The following is a 22,729-nucleotide window of genomic DNA, read 5'->3' as shown; positions in this document are numbered from 1 at the left end:
TTATATTTTATTTTATTTTCACAGAAAATGTGACAGCACACAAGTTTTCGTCAAGGACTCCCTAACGCACTGTATAGATCACTGTAAATCGATAACAATGTGCGGTGAAGTGCAAGTTCCTGATGAGCATCTCGATGGAAGCCCCCCCCCCCCCCCCCATCTCTCCAAACACTAATAAAACTGTTTGTGTTTAACTTTTTCGCTCATCATTTTCCACAGGTGTGTCGTATCTGCAATGCCACCGGCCAGGATTGCCGTCCCGAACCAACAACACAACGAGGACCAGGCATTCATAATGCCGATTTTGTGTTCTATGTGTCAGCCAGACAAACAGAACGTTGCCATAAAGGCTTGACAGTGGCCTACGCCGCTCACTGTCAGCAAGAAGCTGCCCTCGACAGACCCATTGCCGGTCATGCCAACTTATGCCCGGATAGCATAAGTACAAAACCACAAGAGTTACAGACTCTGCTGTCCACTGTGAAGCATGAAATTTTACACGCCCTCGGCTTTTCAGTCAGCTTGTATGCATTCTTCCGGGACGAGCATGGTAACCCACGCACGCCACGGAAATCCGATACGGGAAAACCCTATCTCAATGAAAAGTAAGTACACTTTGCCACAATATCCTGGCGCATCGCAGTAAAATGTATATATGCAAATCCATTTATATTGAGAGTCCTGATATATTCCATCCATTTAAACCAGGCTACAAATACACCAATGGAGTGACAAAACAATACGCAAAGTTGTTCGAGATAAGTGGTCGGTGAGGGGTGGGACAATTCGAAAAGTGGTTGATATGATGGTGACGCCTCGTGTCGTCGAGGAGACTCGCAAACACTTTAACTGCCCCGAGTTGGAGGGTGCCGAATTGGAGGATCAAGGTGGCGAGGGAACAGCCCTCACTCATTGGGAGAAGAGGATATTAGAGGTAGGCAAATATTATACTTTTGAAACTGAATCAATATGGTGGAGGGTAAAAGGGAGTTGAAATGTGCTTCGCGAGTTCATAAAAAAAAATAAGTGTAAAACATTTTTGCTGATTCCCACAAAGTGCAAATTTGATTTTATTTTTGCAAATATTGACACAGCCTGACGCGCGAAGAATAAAAGAAAAAAAAAGGAATATTGGGGAATATATAAAAATAAAAATAAATTGTTCTGCCATTGCCATGTCATTTTTGAACGGTTTTTTTGGTGAGTATAAAACCGTTAGAAACGTTGTTTGTTTCGCTGATGTGTTTTCCTTGTTAAATAAAAACACAAAAAAAAGGTGGAAACAATTTCGAAAGAAATGACACAATTTATGTTGTGGCAAACATATTTGTGATGCTTGTTCAACTGTTAAATTCTTTCGTGTGAATTCGGGATGATGGGTCGAAGGTTGAAGTTGAAGGTTTGGTTGGGAGTTCATGGGGATTTTATTTTTAAACAGAAATCTTTAAATAATGGTTCGGTAGGGATATTATATTGTGTAACAACATCAATTTATTGAACTTTGATATTCGGCAGGATTCAGGGGTAGATTTTTTCTGTAAAAGCATTTAAATGTTTATAGGATTCTTGAAAAAAAAAGCTTTTAAAAATATTGGGCCAAAAAGCATCACAGAAATAAATGGTTTGGTAAAAATTATGCAAATATTAAAAGAAATAATAGATTGAATACAACTTCAGCTAAGAAGGAGCCATGAGACGAAACAATAATTTCATAAAATTTATATCTTTTTTTAAAAACAGATCTAGTTTAAGGCCACAAAGAGACCAGTAAAAATATCAGAGTTTTCTGCGTTTGACTCGGAAAAAAGCATTCATAACTTTACAAAATATTGTCTGGTTACCACAAAGTATTGTTTAAGGTTAAACGAATTTAAATCAGCTCACATGGACTTTACTTATTTAAAAAAAAAAATTAATAGACTGTCTGTTTTAATTAATACTTCTCAAGTTCCATTTGCCAACTAGGTAAAATATGTCATATTGCTGATATTTACTAAAGTAATAAACTATAATTATTTAGGTTTTAGAAAATAATGAAAAGGAGAAAATTATTTTGTATTTGTTTATCGGAAACTCTTTAGAATTAGACCCAAGCCATAAAATGTTTAAAACTTCAAACTGAACAAATAACAAGCTTTTTCAGTATTGCATTTAAAACTAGGTACTTAAAATTGGATTGTTGTTGTAGGAGCATTGTTATACAATTTAAAATAGTAAACTTATAAAAATTAGTGATGTCTACTTATACTTAAAAATTGAATGAGAAAATAATGAATTTTTTGAAACGCACCTTAAAAATTTTTCTCAAAATCTTCTGTTTGGGCAAATATTTAGCAAGTCTAAAAATCGAGAAAGCATGATGAGCAATTACTCTATAAGCCCATATAAACACTTTTGCTAAATGTTTGCCTAAAATATTTTTAATGAAATTTTGAACATCAAAAAACGGTTTTTTTTAAAGAAAGTGCTTTTTTGATTTTATTAAACTAAATTACAAAATCATTCTTTTTTGACAATCATGCACTGATTACTTATAAACAATGTTTTTTTTTTTCTTTTTAAAAGTTGTTTTTTTTTTTATTTTATTATAAAAAGTTTCGTGAAATAGTGCGATTTCTTATATGTGCCCTTAATTATGAAAGTGGACTAAGTCACTCCTAAAAATGGCATCAAATCTAGCCTAAAAATAATTATTATTTAAAAGGTAAAGTTTATTTGAAAGCGAAATTGCAGTTAGTAAACTTCTTTATTGCTCCTCTAGTGATTTTATAAAAGAAATACAATTAAATCGTTATAACAAAATTATTATGTAAGTTTTTCTTCAAACAATGCAAAAAGTGACTTAGTCCACTTTCATAATCATGGGCACATATAAAGTTAGTGCTTTTGTTTTTTACTTTTTTTTATTAATATTGTTTAATTTAATTTATTATTAATTTTTTTCAAATTAAAATTGATGCGGCTATAAGGTTTTAAAAAAAAAATCCCACCTCACTAAGCAAATTTGAAAAAAAAAAAATAACTTGAACATCAAATTTGACAATTTTTTTCAAAGTTTTGACTTTGAAAATTTATTTCAAAAAAAGTATTTGCGAAAACTACTTAAATCGAAAAGCATTTGAAAGAATACAAAATAAGCTTTCAAAAAAGCTATTGCACAGTATTCTATGTCTTTTTCTTGATTTTATTTATTTTTTTTATTTTTATTTAAGGTTAAATTTTTAGAAAATTGCCCCTCCCACCAGAACGAGGGGTGATACAGCCCCCTTCCCATACAATTTTTTTCTAAGGGTAAACTTAGAAAAGTAAGAACTATTTCTTAAAATAAAGTTAACTTTTTAAACAAAAAAAACATAATTCAAAATTATAGGTTTTTTCAAATGTATTAATATTTTTTCCCCTTACTTAATTTCCTGTTAACTTTAGTTACAAAACCAAATAAAGTGACAAAAAATGTCTTATTATTAGTAGAAGTAATTAATATCACAAATCGACCTATTCTGCCCCACTGTACATCAGTTCTTAAATTCTAAGTCCTTTAAAAATAAATAGTGGAGAAGTAACTAGGTACTTCGTACACCAGGATAATACACAATTGGTTTTTACTGGATTTCATTCGCTGACTTATGCATATTTCTACAGTATCAGGATGTGAATTATATTTTCATAGACAAAATACATTACTTGTTTATATGTATGGAGCACAGCGTTGACAGCAGAGTTGTATAAATATTAATTTAAAAAAAATATTTCGATAAGTCATTTTTGTTAGCTATATGTAATTTAAAATAACAGGGGCGCTAAAAGCTCTTAAAATTTTTGTTTTACTTTAAAAGTCCTTTTTTCCTACCTAATATAAACAGAAACACACTAGTGGAAAAAATGCAAGTGTCAAACAAAAACCTAGATTTTCTTTGTGATGTTTTGAGAGGCGTTTATACATATGTACATACATTATATAAGAAAATTTATGAAAATATCGTCGAAAACAGCTCTATCCCGACCAAAATCAAAGAAAAAGCTGGGATAACGGCAAGAACATCAACTTTTCGGTGAACTTTTTTGAATGCTGAACATCCCAGATTAAAATAAAACTTAAAAATAGTTTTTAAAAAACACAATTTGAAAGAAACAGCGGATGGAGATCGCACGTCTTCACATAACGTGGAAATCAAGTTTTTGAAGTTTTTTAAATTGGCGAAATGTGTTTTTTTCTAATGAAAAAGAGTTTAATTTGAATTGTTCTCATGGGTATTACCACTACTTTCACGATTTTCACAAGGAGGAAAAGTTTTTGACACTTCACCATTCAAGAAAAGCAGGAGTAATGGTTTTGGGAGCCATTTAGTATTACATTCGATTTGGTTTTCGTTTCAAACCGCTCTTTTTTTTTCAAACGGCGTTTTTAAAGACTTTTTTTAAGTTTTATTGTAATCTAGGATGTTCAGCATTCAAAAAAGTTCACCGAAAAATTGATGTTCTTGCCGCTATCCCAGCTTTTTCTTTAATTTTGCTCGGGGATTTTTTCATAAATTTTCTTTTTTCCTAAGGTGTTAAAGCTTTTTTTGTTCCTCCCTTGAAGTGTTTTTCATAGGAGGCAATATTTTAAAAATAATTCCTCTCGAAATGGTCACTTTATCCTATTCTTTTGGCAATGGTGCTTATGGAAAAACCTTTCTAGTCCAACACGTTTTTTTTTCCCTTATTTTTTCGCACTCAGAATTTTTTTTAACAGATTTTGAATGAAAATCACTAAAAAATAACTTCTTGATGCTTAATCTTCCAAATTTAGTCAAATCAGCGCAATAGATCTCGCCAAACTAACTAATTTAAGGTGTGCGTCTAATCATGTGAACCAAAAAAAGCTGCCCTTTTTCTTACATCAGAGACAAGAAGCAGTAAAAAGTACCATTAACTTCCACTCACCCACTATTTCTTTTTGTTTTTCTATTTAGAACTAAATAACTATTCTAATAAATACAATTTTTTTGGTTATTCTTGCACAAAAACAAAAAAAAAAAAAATGAAATTTTTGTAAACGAAAATTGGTGCGTCTAACCACGTGCACCGCACTGTAAGTAAAAAAGGCTCGTATTCGAAATTAAAAAAAAAAAAATTCAAAGCTTCAATATTCTAGTCACAACCAAAAATTAACGAATATTTTATATTTAATTTTCAGTGCACGACGATGAAAATTATTCCTTCTTTATCATTATTAAAATTTAAAAGACTGTTTATACAGCTTTAATAACTAATTTTTGTAACACATTCATCGGACTTTGAATAGAAAGCGACATTTTTGTCTTCAAACTTCAATGTAACCAATAATACTGTATTGAATTTAAGAGAAGTTTTTTAAATTTCCTTTTTTGAAACTTTCGTAACTATTTTGCAGTTGAGCTTACAAGCCATTTCTTGGTTTCAAACAATCAAACTTTTGAACAAAATTTAAGGGTCAGATTTTTTTATTTTCAAACATTTTAATAGAAGCTAAAGTGTGGAAATGATAGCTATAGATTCTGAACTTGTCAATAGAAAATAACTAGTAATAAGTTTTTTAATTTTTTTTTTTTTTTTGTTTTCATCAATGTAAACTTGGTTTTAAAGAGTAAAACTTTCAGTCATCAAGAATGTTTGATATTTATTTAAATTTTTGCTCAAATTTGAATTTAATAATAATAACGTATAGTCTAACATCCCGCCAAACATCGAATTATCAAGTTCCATGTTAAAATAAAGTTGTGAGTAGCATAAGATGATGCTTAGGTTATGATAAGCAAAATGCAATTTGGTCGCATCCTGATATCCCACCAAAACTATTTTTGGTTAGTTATTAAAAAAAATAATTTTTGTAATTTGTTTGAAAATATATTACCTATCGTAAAATGTTCTAGTGTAATTGATTTTAATTGATAGCTTTATATTTTCTACTCTCGCTGAACACGAATGTGAAAATTTCCAAATTCCAATAAAATTTCTCATAAAAATAATGCATCTAAAACTAAACATCTTATCGTAATGTATAGTTTTAAGATTAACTGTAGGTGCCCCTGACCATAGAATGCTCCAATATGAAATGTCAAATATTATCACACCCTTTGGAAGCTTTACCGAGTAAAAGTGTAATTACAATGCAATTTTTAAATATTTATGAAACTAAACAAAGTTCTTTAATCTAAAATAAATCACCCTTATCTGACATCAAAAATCTTACCTTAAGAGGGTTAACTTTCTTAATTTTTTTTCACAAAATGTATTCGAAATAATTTGAGTACATAATATTGCAGCCAGATGCCTTTGCATAATCTTTCATAAATCAAACTTTTTAGGTTGAAAGGTTGATCTATTTGTATTTTATTCAAAAACTTCATTGGTATTGCAGTTTTAAAGGACAATATATTAGAGACATACAGCCAGAAATATAGTTCTCATTTTATTCAAATCTTAGACTGTTTATTATATACTCCATTTTAAGAATTCCATTTCTGTTCTCTCACAAAAATGCCGATTTAGTAAAAAAAAAAAAACAAATCCGTTTAGAAGCTTTTTTTCCACATTTTTTTTTTTTTTTTTTTTTCAACCACATTAAAATAGAAACTTTTTTCCCGGAAGTTATTTGAAATTTTTGGTGTTTTTAAACTTCCAGGACGTATCACCTACATACCTATATAAAAAAAATCTCATTCTTTATTTTCTTTGAATTTATTTACCAAACCGCATAAGCTTACACCACGAGTGGCTTCCCACAGTCATACAATTAAGGAATTTTCATTCTCTGTTTGGCTTCAAAATACCCCCCAGAGAGAGTTTACGAGATGATTCGTCTTGTTATTTTTTTTTTTTTTTTTTTTTTGTGAAGAATGTTTATTCTGTGGAATCCTTAATGGTCTCAATTTCAACACTAAATTAATAAAACGTAACATGGGAATTACATAAGGTTTCTAATCATTCTTTTTAAAATAACAACTTTATTTATTTAAGGATTTTAAAAAGGAAATGAAAAAGAAATAAAATTGTATACTTATGACTTTTTGATTTTAACTGCTATTTGATCCTTAATCGTTAGGTGAAATTTTCGATATCAATTGTATTTATGGATATGAAAATTAAGGGTTTCAGGGATCCTTTGAATAATGAAAATGAAGGTGAATGTTATCATAAATTTCTTATACCAGACAAGACCTTTGTTTTCGTTGTCACATTTAATTATCTCAAAAAGTTCCTTGTTTATCCTTGAACCTCATTTTAGATTCAATTACATCTGAATCAGAAACTCTATTAGGTTCTCTAGAAAAACCTGTTGGTTGAATATAATTTTGTGGAATCAATTTCAGTCCATCTGAATTACTTAAAAAAGTCCTTTTTATGTCGAAAGAAAAACCAACAACATTTCATTCCCATCAATTTAACTTCTCACCTTTCTTGAAACTAAAAGAAAAAAAATATATACTTCTGCAAATACTTAAGCGCTAATCAAGTATACCCAGGAACCATTGAAAAAAAAAAACACAGAAAAAGGTATTTAAAATTCCTGGCAAGCCATCCCCCAAGGATTTAAAAGTATGCGAATGGTCTTTTGTTAAATGACGATTGATAAGGAGAAGAGAGAGAAAATTGTAGTAGATAATCCTACGTTGAATTATATAAAATATTTGCAATTTCAATTTTCATTTTTTATCTCTTTTTCTCTCTATTTCTATTTCTATTTCATTATTATTTTTTTCTTTCTAGAATGAAGCAATGACTGGAACCCACACACAAAGTCCTGTCTTTTCACGAATAACTCTTGCATTGATGGAGGATTCGGGTTGGTATAAAGCAAACTTTAGTATGGCCTCACCATTGTCCTGGGGCAAAGGATTGGGTTGTACTTTTGCTATGCGAAGTTGCAAGGACTGGATTCAAATGAATAATGGAAGGTTTGTTTTTTATTTATATTTTACAAAAAGTTTATATTTACCTACTAACTTAATTTTACTATTTTATTAAATATTTACTTTTATTTCATTTATTTCCTGGAAAAGTTTTCAAAATGATGGAGAAAATTTAATGCGGTATGAGAATTTTGAATAGTAAAATTTTGAGTTGAAATGTATTTTGTGGGTAGTTTGTGGGTTTGTTATTTTTATTTGTTACGTGACATACATTTTTTGTTTGAAGTGTGTGGTCAAGAACTCTCTCAAATTGATATTTTAAATTATGGTTTAGGTAAAACTTAAATTGCTAATTTTAATTCAGTTTAAGGACGTAATTTTTCATGACCTAAGTAAATTCATTAAGGTATTCCATTATTCTTGAACCCAAACACATTAATGTCAAAAAAAATAATGGTCCCTTAACACTTCCAGACTGTCTGCATAAAAGCCTTAATGGATTCATTGGTTGTCTTCTTTAGTTCGATGCAAGATAGAAATGAAGATGAAATTGATTTTTAATACCTTTTTTTCTATTCGAAAGGTACATTTTTATTCCATGATTCCCTTGTCAAAAATCATACCTATCAACTTTTTTCTTAAGTTTCACACTGAAAGTTATTATTGAGTGGCCCCTGAACTTTCATCTTTCTGTCTGTTATTCACTTAGAAGAAGGGTAGTTACAAAATAATCCTTTTCGGAGATACAACCAGAAACAGTGGATCCTTTATTCAGTAAAATATGGAAGGTTTAACGCAACAACTTGGTTAGTAAACTTCCTGGCTTATAGGCCAAAATGATGGAGATGAATAATTTTAGTTCCAGCCATTTCATAACAGAATTATAGTAAGGTTTATCTCATTTACCTAATAAAACTTATAATTATGCATCTGTTAATGTATTCGTTTTGGTTTATATATGTATTTTACTCCATCTAATATTGCCAAAAAAGAGTTCCCGGAACAATTCGATTTTATTGACATTCAAATGGCTTAATAATATTAATGTCAATTATTTTTAAAATTTTTGAACTTGGATTCGGAATTTGTATATCAAAATCCATTAGAAAATAATACTTTTGTTTCTCGGACAAGAAATATGAATTTTTTTATATCAGTTTTTATATGGTACAATATGCCAAACCTACTTAAATTTAAGATATCTCGGAAAAGAAAAGAGATATTAAAAGAATTAAAACTGAATTTGAAAAAAAAAACAAGTTTTTTCATAAAACGTAACAAGTTCAGTTGAAAAATATTACCTTACTTCAAAATATTGTTTCGAAAACAGCGGTTTTCTAAATTGAATATCAAAAAACCTGACTTGTTAGAGCAATTCTGACTTCGGATTCGGAATCAGCATACCAAAATCCTTTAGAAAAGTACAGTTTTGTTAAAAGGAGGGTTTCTTTGCAAACCAGTGTTATCAAAAATCGGGCAAAAACGGAACACCCCTTTAAAGGGATTTGAATACCTTCAATTTTAAACTCGTTTTCAAAAGTGTTCCCTTGGTTTGATTTTTGTCCGTTTTATGAATGTTTTTTAACTCTTATAACTGATTAAAAATCAATTCTAAAACCTACTGCTACTGGTATAACTTTGCCTATGGTGTAACATGGAATATTTATGCAATACCTATTATTGTAAGCCTTCACTCTGAAAATTGAATAAATCAAACACAAACATCTCGTAAAATATAATGTAAACATACATAAATAAATAGGTACATAAATTCTCATTCACAAAAACAGTTTTTTTGTGAAATACACTTCCATAACAATTATATAAACTCCATATTTTAATGTTATCCTTTCTCTCAACTTTTTATTTTATGGAGTTTTTAGATAACTTCCAAGAAAAATTCTTGAAAACAGACATTATAAAATACTGCATTTTTAAAATTCTCATCTCTTAATTCTCAACTTTCATTTTCTTGAATTGAAAGAGAAGAAATTTTGATGCAAATAAACAAAAAAATGTTTCACAAAAATTATGCTGTGTTTTATGTTACACTAAATTCTTCAACCTGAAGAAGAAAGGACATCAATACTCTTAGTATGCATCGTGCATTCATTTGAAAGATAAAAAGTTTTTTTTGAAACTTGCCACTATACATATATAATTGTTCTTTAAGATACTTGGAATGTTTCCCGGTATAATTCACAGCTTATTCATACTTTTCACAAAAAACTTAAATTCTTCTTGTATTTATTTTCCAGAGGTCGTTCAATTCACCCCTTCTGTTCAAAAGTTAAGCGAGATCCACTTCAAACTGAATGCACAGACGATAGGAACTCCGTTGCTCTCTGCAACTTAATTCGACACGACTACGAACTGCCAAAGGAATACCAAGTAAGTTTATTTAAAAAATCATTAAAATCCTATCCTTACAACATTCTTTATTCTCATTATAGAACTTCGATAGCATAAATCACGTCAAAGATGGCGAAGAAGGTTTCTATGGTGGATCGGTCTCCCTTGCCGATCACTGCCCATACATTCAAGAATTCACGTGGCGAAGTAAAAACATCATTGTTCGTGGATCACATTGTAAATTTGAAGAAAATAATCCAAGTAAGTTTCTCAGAACAGCTTAGCAAACCCTTTAAACTAATATTTTTCTCCTTATTTTTTTAAGAACCCGAGAAAAACTTTGCCCTCGAAAGCTATGGCAAAGGCTCCAAATGTTTTGATCACAGCGAAAATATGTGGGAAGAACGTTCCTGCCGCCAAACCCGCGAATGGCAACACTGGGGCTCCGGCTGTTACAAATACAAATGTGACAATGGCCGACTCCACATAATGGTCGCCAATTATTCCTACGAATGTTTCTTCCCCGGCCAACAATTGTCAATTCGCATCTTTGCCAATGGATGGCTACACAAAGGTGCCATCATCTGTCCACCGTGCCATGAACTCTGCGGAGAATACTTCCAACGACAAGGCTCACAATGTCGACTGCGTGAGGAAGCACCGCCCTCGAACAAGTATCCTCGTGATAATCTGGCTTGTTCGGCATCAACATTTACATCACATTCATTACATAGCCAAATTAGCGGTGTGTTAGTTTTAAGCTTTTTATTTTTATATTTAAGGACGAGTTAGAATTTGGATTTGTAAACACTTAGAAAGTTAGACGACCCTCTATCTTGTGATAATATTTCGCTATAAAACCCAAGATCGTACATAGAACATGTGTGACGTCACTGGGTCTCAAAGTTTTCTTCTAATTTATTAACAAACAAAACAAAAAAAAAAATCCAAATCAACGATTAATTTATTGTAATTTTGTTCAATTCTTGTATAATTTATCGTAATCGTGTTTGTAAAATATTGTATAAGTATTTGTATAAGTACCTTAAATGTTAAGTCCGTAAAGTTTTCGTCGAAAGCACATTCCACAACGCAAAGATGAGCACAACTTTTATTGCATTTCTTTTTTAAAACAAAAAAATTTTCTACAACAAAAAAAAAAACCTAAATATAGGTTTTAACTTTTTAAACCATCGTGTATTTGTATATCTTCGTGTTTTTAAATAAATTAAAAAAAAAAAAATTAGTAAAATCCATTATACAAAAAATTAAAGTGTATATCAATAAATAATTTAAGAAGCAATTCTGTTGAATGTTCTTCACATCTGCTCAGATTTGTATCAATTAATTCTTGAGAATGTTTTTAAATTTTTTATTTTGTATAATAAAAATCTATAGATAAAAAAAATTAGAAAATATTTTTAAGATTATTATGACGTAATTAATAATTATATATATATAAAAAAAAAAAACAATTATATATAAATAAATGTATGAAATGATTATTTTATTAAATCAAAAAAAAAAATATAGAAGAATGTTCATGAGCTGACATTTAAAAGAGATTAATATAAAACATTGTAGTTTGATTTTCCTTGTAAAATGGGATTTTTGTTTATTGAATAATAGTTTTTAAGGGCATTTACATTATTTATAAGGGCTTATGAGACTCGAGGGTATCAATTTATTGACAACAAAGCTGCTTAAATTATTTTCAATCAATCAACATCATTTTATTGTAGGTATCTGTTTTAAATTTAATTGGTAGTTATTCTCTTTTCTAAGAATTGTTTGCATTGCAACACTTGACGAGGATGTTTCAAATTTGAAATACTTATACGAGCTTATAGTTGTTATACCTCGAACTACTTAATGTCAAGCATATTTTTTTTTATAAATAAGATTTTTGCATCCAATTATGAAAGAAGGTATAAACTTGATTGTGTGTAGGTACTTTAAATCAAATTCAACGAATAGCACTTAAATTCGCTCAGTTCCAATTTATTTCGATCTCTGGAAGCAAATAATACATGGTACGTTTTGTTTTTCTATGCGTCGATGTTTACCAGGTATCAGGGTCGCAAAATTATAACGAATAAATATGTTACTAAATCGAGCCCACACAATATCTTGAACTTGAAGTGACTCTCTTAGAAACTGCATTTTCTGCTGTAGGAAAACTATTGTATGTTATACAGTTCAGCAGAACATAACTTTTGTTATAAAAATTCATGTTTCTTTAAACATATTTGCTAGTGAAAACTAGTATTTGCTGTTGTATTCTAATGAACATCATACTATTGAACATTTTTTTTTTGGAAAGATTGAAGAAGCGTATGACGTTAAACAAGAATGTTACCATGACATCGATGACATTTAAATATTTGCATTTAGATTCCTTAAATTACCTTAAATATGTATAAATCTTTGTAGAATAGGGATTGATTGAGTTAAATTCAAACATTATCCAAGATGTTAAGTAATGGTTACTAAGCATCAAATTATAATAGGGAATAATAATAATTGGAAATGTTCCACACCGTGAACGAATTGAAAAAAAAAAATTGAATTTTAAGAAGAAAAGAAACTTTGAATTATTCAAAATTAATAGCAGTGTTTTGTGTAAACATTTTAATGCTGTAAACAACAACAAACGATTACTTTTATTTATTATTAACAATCTTTTATTGTTGAAGGGCCACAAAAATGTTTTACCAAAAGAAACAAATAAAAAACTAATTTTTACTCTTAGAAAAAAATTAAATACGCATTTGGGAAGTTAAGCACTATTGTGTACTCGAATGATATTCTTGCTATCGAATATATTTGGAGAACACTTTCTAATGGAGGCAAGATTTGTAACGACAATTACGACTTTATAAGAGCTCGCAGTGTAGTAAAGACAGCAGTTAAAAAATAACAAAAATAAGAATAACAAAAAAGTTACGTATACGCCACAGTGACAGTGAAATGCATAATTATACGAATGGACTTTTTGTATGGACTGACTTGTTTTTTATATCATATATGAATGTTATACGTATTTGGTTTGTATGAACAAAGGAATATTCTTTTTAAAAGGCATATTTTTCTATCTTGTGCACTGAAAGAGCCATTTCTAGTGCAGTCCACAAAAACATGAGCATTATTTTGTTGAGATTAGCCTTCTTCTTCTTCCTTTTTCTCGGTGCTGTTATGATCTCGATGTCGAGGGGATCATAACTATCCCACGTAACTGCTTCACACTAGTGATCCGCCTGTGGGGTTCGCCGGGTTGACCTCAGAAATCGGCGGCAAGCCTCCCGGTTTTGTATTGTTCCATTTCTTTCTAAGGCCAACTGAATGCTGGTGGTTTTGCATTTGCTTGTACCAGGAGTTTTTAGGCCTACCTTTCTTTCTATTTCGTGTTGGAACGTTGTATGATATTGCTTTTTTGACGGGGTTCTCAGGATCTCTCCTTTGAACATGGCAATACCAACTGAGTCGGTCGTGTTCAATTTTTTGGGAGATAGTATTTTTAACATGAAGGCTTCCTCGGATCTTTGTACTTCTAATTCTATCAAGCTTTGTTACTCCTGCTGTCATGCGAAGCATCTTCATATCAGCTGCCGTTAACTTACTCTCATACTTTTTGTACATTGTCCAACATTGTGAACCGTATGTGAGTGCTGGACGCACAACTGCGGTGTAGAGCCTTCTTTTCAGCTTAGGGGGCATTTTTCGATCACAGAAGATAGCAGAATTTTCCCGCCACTTCATCCACCCTACGCTTACGCGATGATTGATATCGTCATCACAAGTACCTTCGTTATTTATCATAGACCCCAGATATTTAAACTTTTCACACTTGGGAAGCACTACACCATTCAAATAAATGTCAGGAATAGGCCTGTGTGGATCAGAAAATGGGCAGCATAGGTATTCTGTCTTTTTCGCGCTTATGCGGTACCCACTACCTTCTAGAACATCCACCCATACATCAAGTGCTCGTTGCAGGGATATCGGGTCTTCACTTATGATGGCTCCATCGTCAGCAAAGAATAACTGATGCACTTTTGGATCCGTCACTTTGCCTTGAAGCAGGTAATCAAGAACGGTAATAAAGAGCAGAGGGCTCAAGACGCTTCCCTGGTGTACACCTACTGTGATTTCGAATTGAGATTAGCCTACTCTTCAAAAACAAGTTTCTTTTTAATTTACTTGATTGATTGATTGATTGATTGATATTTGGGGTGTAAGATGTACTGCGACCTGTAAGATCTATTGTACCCCCCTTTTAAGCTAAATGAGTTAGTACCTCATTTTATAACTCCTCCTCTAACCTAATTCCTTTCATGAAATTGATTATTTGGGGTATTTTCAAAGAGTGCAATTTATCCTCTTCGACTTGGTAGCGACCCAAGTGTTTAAATCTTTGGTGTATTAGTGCATTGCAACTACCCAGGATGTGATCTGGTGTTTCTTCTTTTTCGCTACAGAATCTACATGTTGCACTATTTACTAAGCCCAAAATATCTAGGTGCCTTTTTAACTTACAGTGGCCCGTGAGGAGCCCAGTGATTAACCTGAGATTGTTCCTACTTAGGCTGATACATGATTTGAAACGCTCTCGGTTGTAGTTCCCGAGGAGCATTTTAGTAGTTTTTCACAAAGTTATAATTTGTGACCATTGCATCTCTTGGAAAGTCAAGGAAGTTTTCTTCTGAGTATCTGGACAGGAATTCTCTTTCTGTGTCGCCTATGCATTTTCCAGCCCCAGTTCTTCCTTGGCAAATCTCATGATAGCTCCCTTAGCAGCACTTTCAATAATAAGGCGAAGTGGAGTTAAATCAAGGATAACCTCCATTGCCGCTGTAGGGCATGTTCTCATAGCCCCGGTGATGCAGACACATGCGAGTCTTTGCACCTTATCTAGTGATTTCCTAGTTGTTGCAAGATCGGTTCTTTTGTGCCAAGCCACCGCACCATAGGTAATTATAGGTCTTACTATCATTGTGTACATCCATCTTAGGATGTATGGTTTGCAAGCTCATGAATTGCTTGCTAATCTTTTGCAAATCATTAAGGCTTTCGTAGCTTTACCAGTGGTTATTTCTACGTGTTTGTTCCAGAGGAGTTTACTGTTTAGTGTGATACCTAGATACTTAACCTCCTTCTGTGTTTCTATTACTTCTCCAGCTAACCGTATAGGTTTCATACGGGGAAGAAGTCTTTTTTTGGTAAATGGTATAATTGTTGTCTTGGTAGGATTGATGTTAAGTCCTGCCGATAGACACCATTTCCGAATGTTTTTCAATCCTCCTTGAATAATATCGCAAAGAGTTTCTTCAAACTTCCCACTGGCTATTATTACTATATCATCGGCAAAACCGAGACATCGTATACCTAGGGAAGTTAGATTTTCTAGTAGTTCATCAACAACAATACTCCAAAGCAAGGGTGAAAGGACCCCCCCTGAGGACAGCCTCTTGTTGTGATGATAGTTTGTACATTAAGACCTGCCCTTACCTCAGCTGTTTACTTACTGTTTACTTAATACTTTGTTTAATTTATATTTTAAGTTCATTTAAGTTTTGTGTCAAAATTTTAATAAATAATCAATTTTCGTTCGTTTTTCATTTTACATTTTCAACAGTATATTTTTGAAAGACAGTATCCTCTTTTCGTGTTATAAAAAATGGTCAACTCATCCATAAAGAAATTGAATTTCTAAACGAATCGTTGGATTTTTTTAAAGTGTTCTAATACAAATACTATTGAAATAAAAGTACACAAAAGCATTACAAGAATTCAAAATAATTTAATATACCATGACCAGCAAAGTGGATACAATGTAACTGAGATCCTGGAAGTGTAAAATTATTAAGGTTTGTAAATTGAATTTAATAAATAAATACATTTACTATCATAATCTAAAAACTGTCGGGTATTTGGGAGCAGGTAAAACGTCTGTCATTGTTATTTCTGTAATCAGATAAGTCAAGGGGATGAGACAAATTTAAAATTGATGACCCCAATCCAAACCATTACGTTTTTCAGCTCGTCTATCGTCTGGTCTATAGCTGTTTTTGTAACCACGAAGACGAGGGCGTCAGGATCTTGTTTATTATTAGTGGTTACATTCGCTGAAAAATGGTACTTTTGGTGTACTTATTCTTTGCAACGTGCCACTACATGCTGGTAGACGATCTTTTTCGTCATGAAAATGACTGGAACTCACAACTAACTTTCATATAAATATGAATGGGCAACTTCTCAGGCAAAAAATCTGTTGCCAATTCTCGGTTTAAATCGGAATGTAAACCAAATTTATCGGTTGTATCAAGTTACGTGCTGGAGCCCCTGTTAAATCTTATTTTTAGCTATAACTCGTCTCGAAAATGACATTAGCACATTGTTTTTATTATTTTGACTGTATTGTGGATTAAACGTCTTATTTAACTAAATCTAATAACAAGACATGAGTGTTTCCCAAATCAGAAAAAAAATATTACTCATACACCACAGTGACCATTAGAATTTTAATAAATATCTAGTCATCCGCACACTCCGATTTTGATTTATTCTTGCTAATGTTGGTTGACAGAGTAGGTATACTGAATTAAAAAAGAAATAGCAACTTACAAGGGTTTCTATTGCTGAACGAGTTGCATCCCGAAAAGAGGGCAAACATTATTTTTGTATAGTAAATAGGAGCATTCCCAGCTTAAGACTGGGTTCCCTTTTTCAGCAAAGTCAAATCTCATGTAAAAGCATTTGTGTGTATTAGTGAATGTGTTTCGCTCTCTCGCCATCGAATTCTCTGGTTTTTTACTCTCAGGATGTTGGTTATGGTTTTCATTCATTGTCTCTTTGTGAGATCGCCATCGCACTCACGCGTGCGGGGTGACATGCAAATGGATGTAGGTATACTACATAGATCTTTATATGGATATGGTGTTTGTGGACGAAAACTGGTTTGAAATTCAATATTTTCATGAAAGATTTCTGGAGTGTATACCTATTTATTTTTGAAATGAAAACTTGTTTCCATGTTGCTGTTGTGGATGGCATTTGAGTTTTTTGTGTATCAGAGAAATTTTTTGCATTATAATAATAATTATAGTTGTTCAGCGGAGAAGCAGGTAGAGGATGTGTTATATGGGTGCATTGATATAATATACTTGACAGTATCCTTTGTGTAGTTTGTATAAAAATATGAGTAGATGCGCAGAAGGATTGGTTTTGAGGTTCTTGCTCACTTTTCAGTTGTTCTTCGTTGAGCAATTTTTTATCTCGCACACGCGCGTGCCGGCTGACATGGAAATGTATTTACTTACAATATATAGAATGTTTAGGTTCTTATCTATATGTTGTTTGAGGATGGACTCGATATCAATCCAATTTACTTTCAACACCTTTTTAATAAAGATTTTTTTAGAGTCACCAATGCAATGAACTCAGTTGAATCGATTTTGTTTTTTATTTACCTATACCTACATTATTAGGAAACAAAAATAAGGCAGCATTAATAACACTGGTCAACAAAATTGAACTTTTTTTTTGCCACAAGAACCAAGATATACTTTTCTATAGGTTTTTGATATGCTGAACTCGAATCTGAAGTCAAAAAAAATTTGATTGGCCTCCGTTTTTGAGATATAACAGTTATAAAATGCTGAAAAACGTCATTTTGGCTCTTTTCTAACTTCTGTTTTTATGTGGGGTAATTCATTATAAACAAATTTGTTGCCAATAGCATTTTTCTGATTGCGCATTCGAGTTCAGCAACTCAAAAACCTTTAAAAAAGTATATTTTGGTTCTTGTGGCAAAAAAAGTTTAATTTGTTTGGCCAGTGCTATTTCTGAGTCAAAGACCACTCCTTAAATTTTAAATATCTCGGGAAGTAAAAAAGATATTGGAAAGATTTAAACATTTTTTGAAAGAATAAAACCAGTTCTTATAGGAACCGTTACAAATTTTTTCATAAGAAACTACCCCACATAAAAACATAACCTCGAAAACAGCCAAAATTACGTTTTTCGGTATTTTCTAACGGTAATATTTCAAAAACGGAGGCCAATAAACATTTTCTGACTTCAGATTCGAGTTCAGCATATCAAAAACATATAGAAAAGTATATTTTGGTTCTTGTGGCAAAAAGCTTGTTGACCAGTGTAACTTATAAGTTACTTTTTTTTAAACCTTGAAATTAATTTTTCAACTATGTAATCAAAGTTTAGGGAAGTTTTCAAAAATAATTTTCAAGCTCAACACTTTGAAAAAAAAAATGATCTATTTTTTCAAACTGATATTTTATTTATAAATTCAGATAGGCATTAGCTACTTTTTTGCTTGTTTCCTCAGTAGGTGTAATTTTAAAAACTTTGTTTTTGCTAAGGAAACATACTGAGCATCTTCACCTATTCAAAACTATTTCTATAAATACCATCAGGTGCATTCTAACCACAAATACACTTATATAACCCTTTACACATTCCCCCGCGAAAATATAACTATTATACCTACAAACCTACAAAAAAAAACCGAATCCGCAACATATAAACAAAGACTATGAAAAACAAAACGATATATTTATATTATATATATATTATATATTTTTTTTTGGCAAACGGGTTGCATGAACAACTTTATTAACTTCTCATTAAAAAATACAAAAACATTTTAAAAAATAATCACGCTTTGCCCCACGACCAAAATGCTAAAAAAGTGCATTTTGACACCTTTCCTTCAAATTAACCGTTCAAACTAACTTCAAATTAAATTTTAGAAATTTTATTGGATTCTCCTAATTTCCCTTTATTGTTTTCTTTTTGTTTCATCTAAAAACACTAATAAACGGTAAAGTTATTCTAAGAAGAGTGAGTAAAAAAACATGAAATTACAACAAATTAACGAAGCTTTTTTTCTAATAAAAAAAAAAAAAAAAAAAAACTGTTTCGCGTACTGCATGAAAACACATTTGATCATTATAAAACAAAAAAAAAATAAATAAAAAGTTTATAAACAACGGTGCCCCAACCAAAATTCTGATTCAATCTAAATTTGCAGGAAAAAAATCATTTTCGACCCTTATAAAAATCGCACAAGAAATGTTTCTAAAATTTAAATGATGCAAAAATATTTGTACGTTTATTACCTTTTCAAAAAAGTACGTTTCATAAGATTATCTTATAAACTGCAAAAGTTATACAACAATTAGTCAACCGTCTTCCATTAAAATGCTATGGAAACCCCCCCTTAATCGTATATGTTTTATCGTATTAAATGACTGCTGTTTAAGACCTTTCTGGTTGTATTGTTGAACATTCGTAGTAAGTTGAAGAATGTCCCAGGTATAATTTCATGAAGTAGGTAACTGACCAATCGGTTTCAAATTTAAAAAATAAAAATGTAGACAATTTATCAATAACTATTGTGTTGTGAATTTGACCAAAGCAATATTTTTGTTTCAAAATAAAACAAGGCAACAATTTTTTTTTCAACTCATCTGAAAGAATACGCACCTTCATTTTGTGGCACACTAAAGCAGGCAACGTATTAGTGAAACTCAAAACTCAAATCCAGTCATCTATTTATTTGCACCCTAAATTAGGCAACGTTCAATTAGACTGAATCATCTTTTTTAAAGGTTCCAAAAAAAAAAATCTAATTTAAATGTATTGATTGAACTTGCAAACTGGAATAGAACATGATTCCTTGTTCGATTACAAAGCTCTTTGAAGAGTCACATCTGACAAAAAAATTTGCGATAATTTAACGAATATTTGTCTGTAAAGTGTCGGGACTTTGTGGATTGTGTGCATAAGAACAAACTTTTGCATAGGAAAAAAATCCAACAGTGACAAATTGGGATCTTTTTGAGTAAAAAAATCCCTGAGAATCTTTCCCTTATTTAAAACATGGGAACGAAAACGATCATAAAAAGTTTCCCTCCGAATTAAATGGTTTTGGCAATCAATTTTCCAGGGTTGTTATTTGCTCGGCGTGCAAAATTTTTCTACTACATAACCTCTTCATTAATGTTCCAAGTAACATAAATGCTCTCTTATTATAAAATAAAAACGAATGATTTAATTTATTTTTTTAAGAAATTTCGTTGTTTTTTTATTATTTTCGATCATGGTTTTGGGTTTCTGTACCAAACATTTTTTTACAAAACTTTATTTTTTATTTTTTTTTTATTAATCTCTCTTAAAATAGATTTTTAATTTAACCTTAAAAAAGAAAATGTATATGATCTATTTACAATTTTTATTCTTAAACAAAATACAATTAAAAATACAACAAGGTTCATTTTTCAATATCTCAACAAAACAATTCAGTCGTTAAGTCATTCAGTCATATCTCCTTTCCAATATATTTTTTTTTTATTTTTATAATTTATTTTTTATAAAACTTCTTTTTTCATTAATTCATATGCAATTGGAAATTTATTTTTACCTATTTCTTAACTGTGTCGCAGTCAATTGAAAACTGCAATAATACATTATAAACAAAAATATACGCACATGTGTAATTTTTCTCTTGTATATTAAAGCATTACTTAAACATTTTTTTTATATATATATATAAAATAAAAAAGAAAATTAAATTAATTACATATATCACTGTTTATTTGCATAACTAATAAAATATTTACAAAACTTTATTGTTTTTCATTCAAATAATTTCTAACTGCTATCTAATATAAAAATAATTTAATATAAAAAAATGTATTCAATTAAATAAAACAGTCAAATAAAATTAAAAATAAAAGAATTAATTAATTTAAGTATTTAATTATTTTTTTTATTTAAACTTACACATATAACAAATATTTTTTTATATTTTTTTCTTGTTTTTTTTTTAATAATTATTGTTGAAAATAAATGAATGCAAGGAAATAATTAGTTTGCATGCAACACTGGCCAGGAAATATGTGTGTATGATTTTTACTCAATTTTTTTTTTTAATGACTTTATTTTTTAATCATCTAAGTTTGATTTTTAATTTAATTTAAATAATTTACAAATTTGAGAAAAGAAGAGTGATTAATAATTGTAACGGTAGATGTCATGCTTACTGACTATAATATAATTATTTACACAACAACCCCCCTTCTTTTAACCCCCTTTTTCATATCATCAACGCACTACCTAACTAAATTAAAATAAAATTATTAATAATAATAAATAATTTATATATGTATAAATATGTGCATGAATTTTTTTATATATTTTAATTTTTCTTAACCTAAAAATGTCAGTGATACATCCAACTACTTGGCAACACTGTGTCTTTAATTGAAAATAATGCTCTCGCATACCAATGTACACCATTTTGCACCGAATTCGTTTCACCAAACCAATGGTGCATCGTCGCCAATAATCTGTATGGCGCAAAAGTCCAATGCGCCATCATTTGACTATCGATGACAGCATAACATGATGCTGCCACAGAATCCACAATTATCGTTCCTTCACGTGTGAGGGGCGCCACAACGCCCTTGCCCAATATCGCTGACAAGTGCACCACTTTTTGTGGTTCCAATGTGCCGAAACGGTTCACCAACACATAATCACCCTCTTCGATTTGATCAGCAAAGACAAATTTCATTAGTTTTTTAGTTGGGTTCCAAACCATTACCAAATGTTGTGGTGTAACTTTTAAGATAGCACCGCCATCTGTTTGAATTTTAACAAACTCTTGAATGCGTTCGATGTCTCTGTCTAAGAAGAGAATGACTTCACTGTAAACTGTATTACCGTCGGCTGTCATGCTGAGCACTTCATCACCAACTTGCAGTTGACTCATGGTTTTTCTTTCTCCGGTAGATGTTGAGACAGTACTTTCGCCAGTAAAGCAGCCACTCATATGATTTGTTTGAGTTGAATCTGAAATTGAAAAAAGAATATAATTCGATTAGAGATAAGTTGGAGAATTTGTGCTTTATTTTTAAAAAGGGGATAGAATTTTCGTCTCAAAATGGTTGGCAACGCATTTCTGTCATTAAATGACCTTCTGTCATAAATGACATTCTGTCTTTAATGACATTTCGGCAAAAGATTGCATTCTCTCCAATAAACCGACCCAAGATGAAAATCAACCAGAATTTTCCTTGGCTTCTGTGAATGTGGCGGCACCTTAAGAAGATGCATCATCTTTAACACCATATCGAGTGTAAATACAAAACATTACAAAGTAGATAAGGGTACATACCTACTTTACACATCTTAAGAGTATCAATTTCAATTTTAAATTAGAGGGACGCATTTTTTCATTATATTTAGTATTTTATTATAAACAAAACCACAAGAATTTAATTTGTATAACATACAAAGTGCGAGAAACACACCATCTTCAATCCATGGTTATATAGCCACAGAGTGTGAGATAGGGTTTTAGTGTGAACAACTTCTAAAATAATTATTATTTTCCAGCAGATTTGATTTGATATCTTTTAAATATACAACACACTTGTATAAATACCATTCTTTACCACAAAATAGGAATCTTGTTA

At 30.9% G+C, this 22,729-nt stretch overlaps 2 protein-coding genes across 5 annotated transcripts in view; one reads left to right on the top strand and one right to left on the bottom strand.

Annotated features, from left to right (window-relative positions):
• LOC129916978 (leishmanolysin-like peptidase) overlaps window positions 1-11,644 on the top strand; it is a 200,250-nt gene extending 188,606 nt beyond the window's left edge. For all 4 annotated transcript variants that reach the window (XM_055997272.1, XM_055997271.1, XM_055997270.1 and 1 more), the window contains 7 exons: window positions 25-137; window positions 221-605; window positions 709-934; window positions 7,732-7,919; window positions 10,133-10,265; window positions 10,328-10,487; window positions 10,552-11,644. In XM_055997272.1, the coding sequence (XP_055853247.1) occupies window positions 25-137; window positions 221-605; window positions 709-934; window positions 7,732-7,919; window positions 10,133-10,265; window positions 10,328-10,487; window positions 10,552-11,018 (1,672 nt within the window). In that variant the 3' untranslated portion in view covers window positions 11,019-11,644. The remainder of the gene's footprint in view (window positions 1-24; window positions 138-220; window positions 606-708; window positions 935-7,731; window positions 7,920-10,132; window positions 10,266-10,327; window positions 10,488-10,551) is intronic.
• Window positions 11,645-21,125: 9,481 nt separating this feature from the next.
• The window catches only part of LOC129913938 (protein hedgehog), a 47,217-nt gene continuing 45,613 nt past the window's right edge, over window positions 21,126-22,729 (bottom strand). The window contains exon 3 of the mRNA XM_055992939.1: window positions 21,126-22,103. Coding sequence (XP_055848914.1) covers window positions 21,472-22,103 — 632 coding nt within the window. The 3' untranslated portion in view covers window positions 21,126-21,471. The remainder of the gene's footprint in view (window positions 22,104-22,729) is intronic.

The sequence above is a fragment of the Episyrphus balteatus genome, chromosome 3 (assembly GCF_945859705.1).
Source record: "Episyrphus balteatus chromosome 3, idEpiBalt1.1, whole genome shotgun sequence".
In the NCBI taxonomy this organism is placed as follows: Eukaryota; Metazoa; Arthropoda; class Insecta; order Diptera; family Syrphidae; genus Episyrphus; species Episyrphus balteatus.
This window is presented reverse-complemented; position numbering and strand designations above follow the sequence as displayed.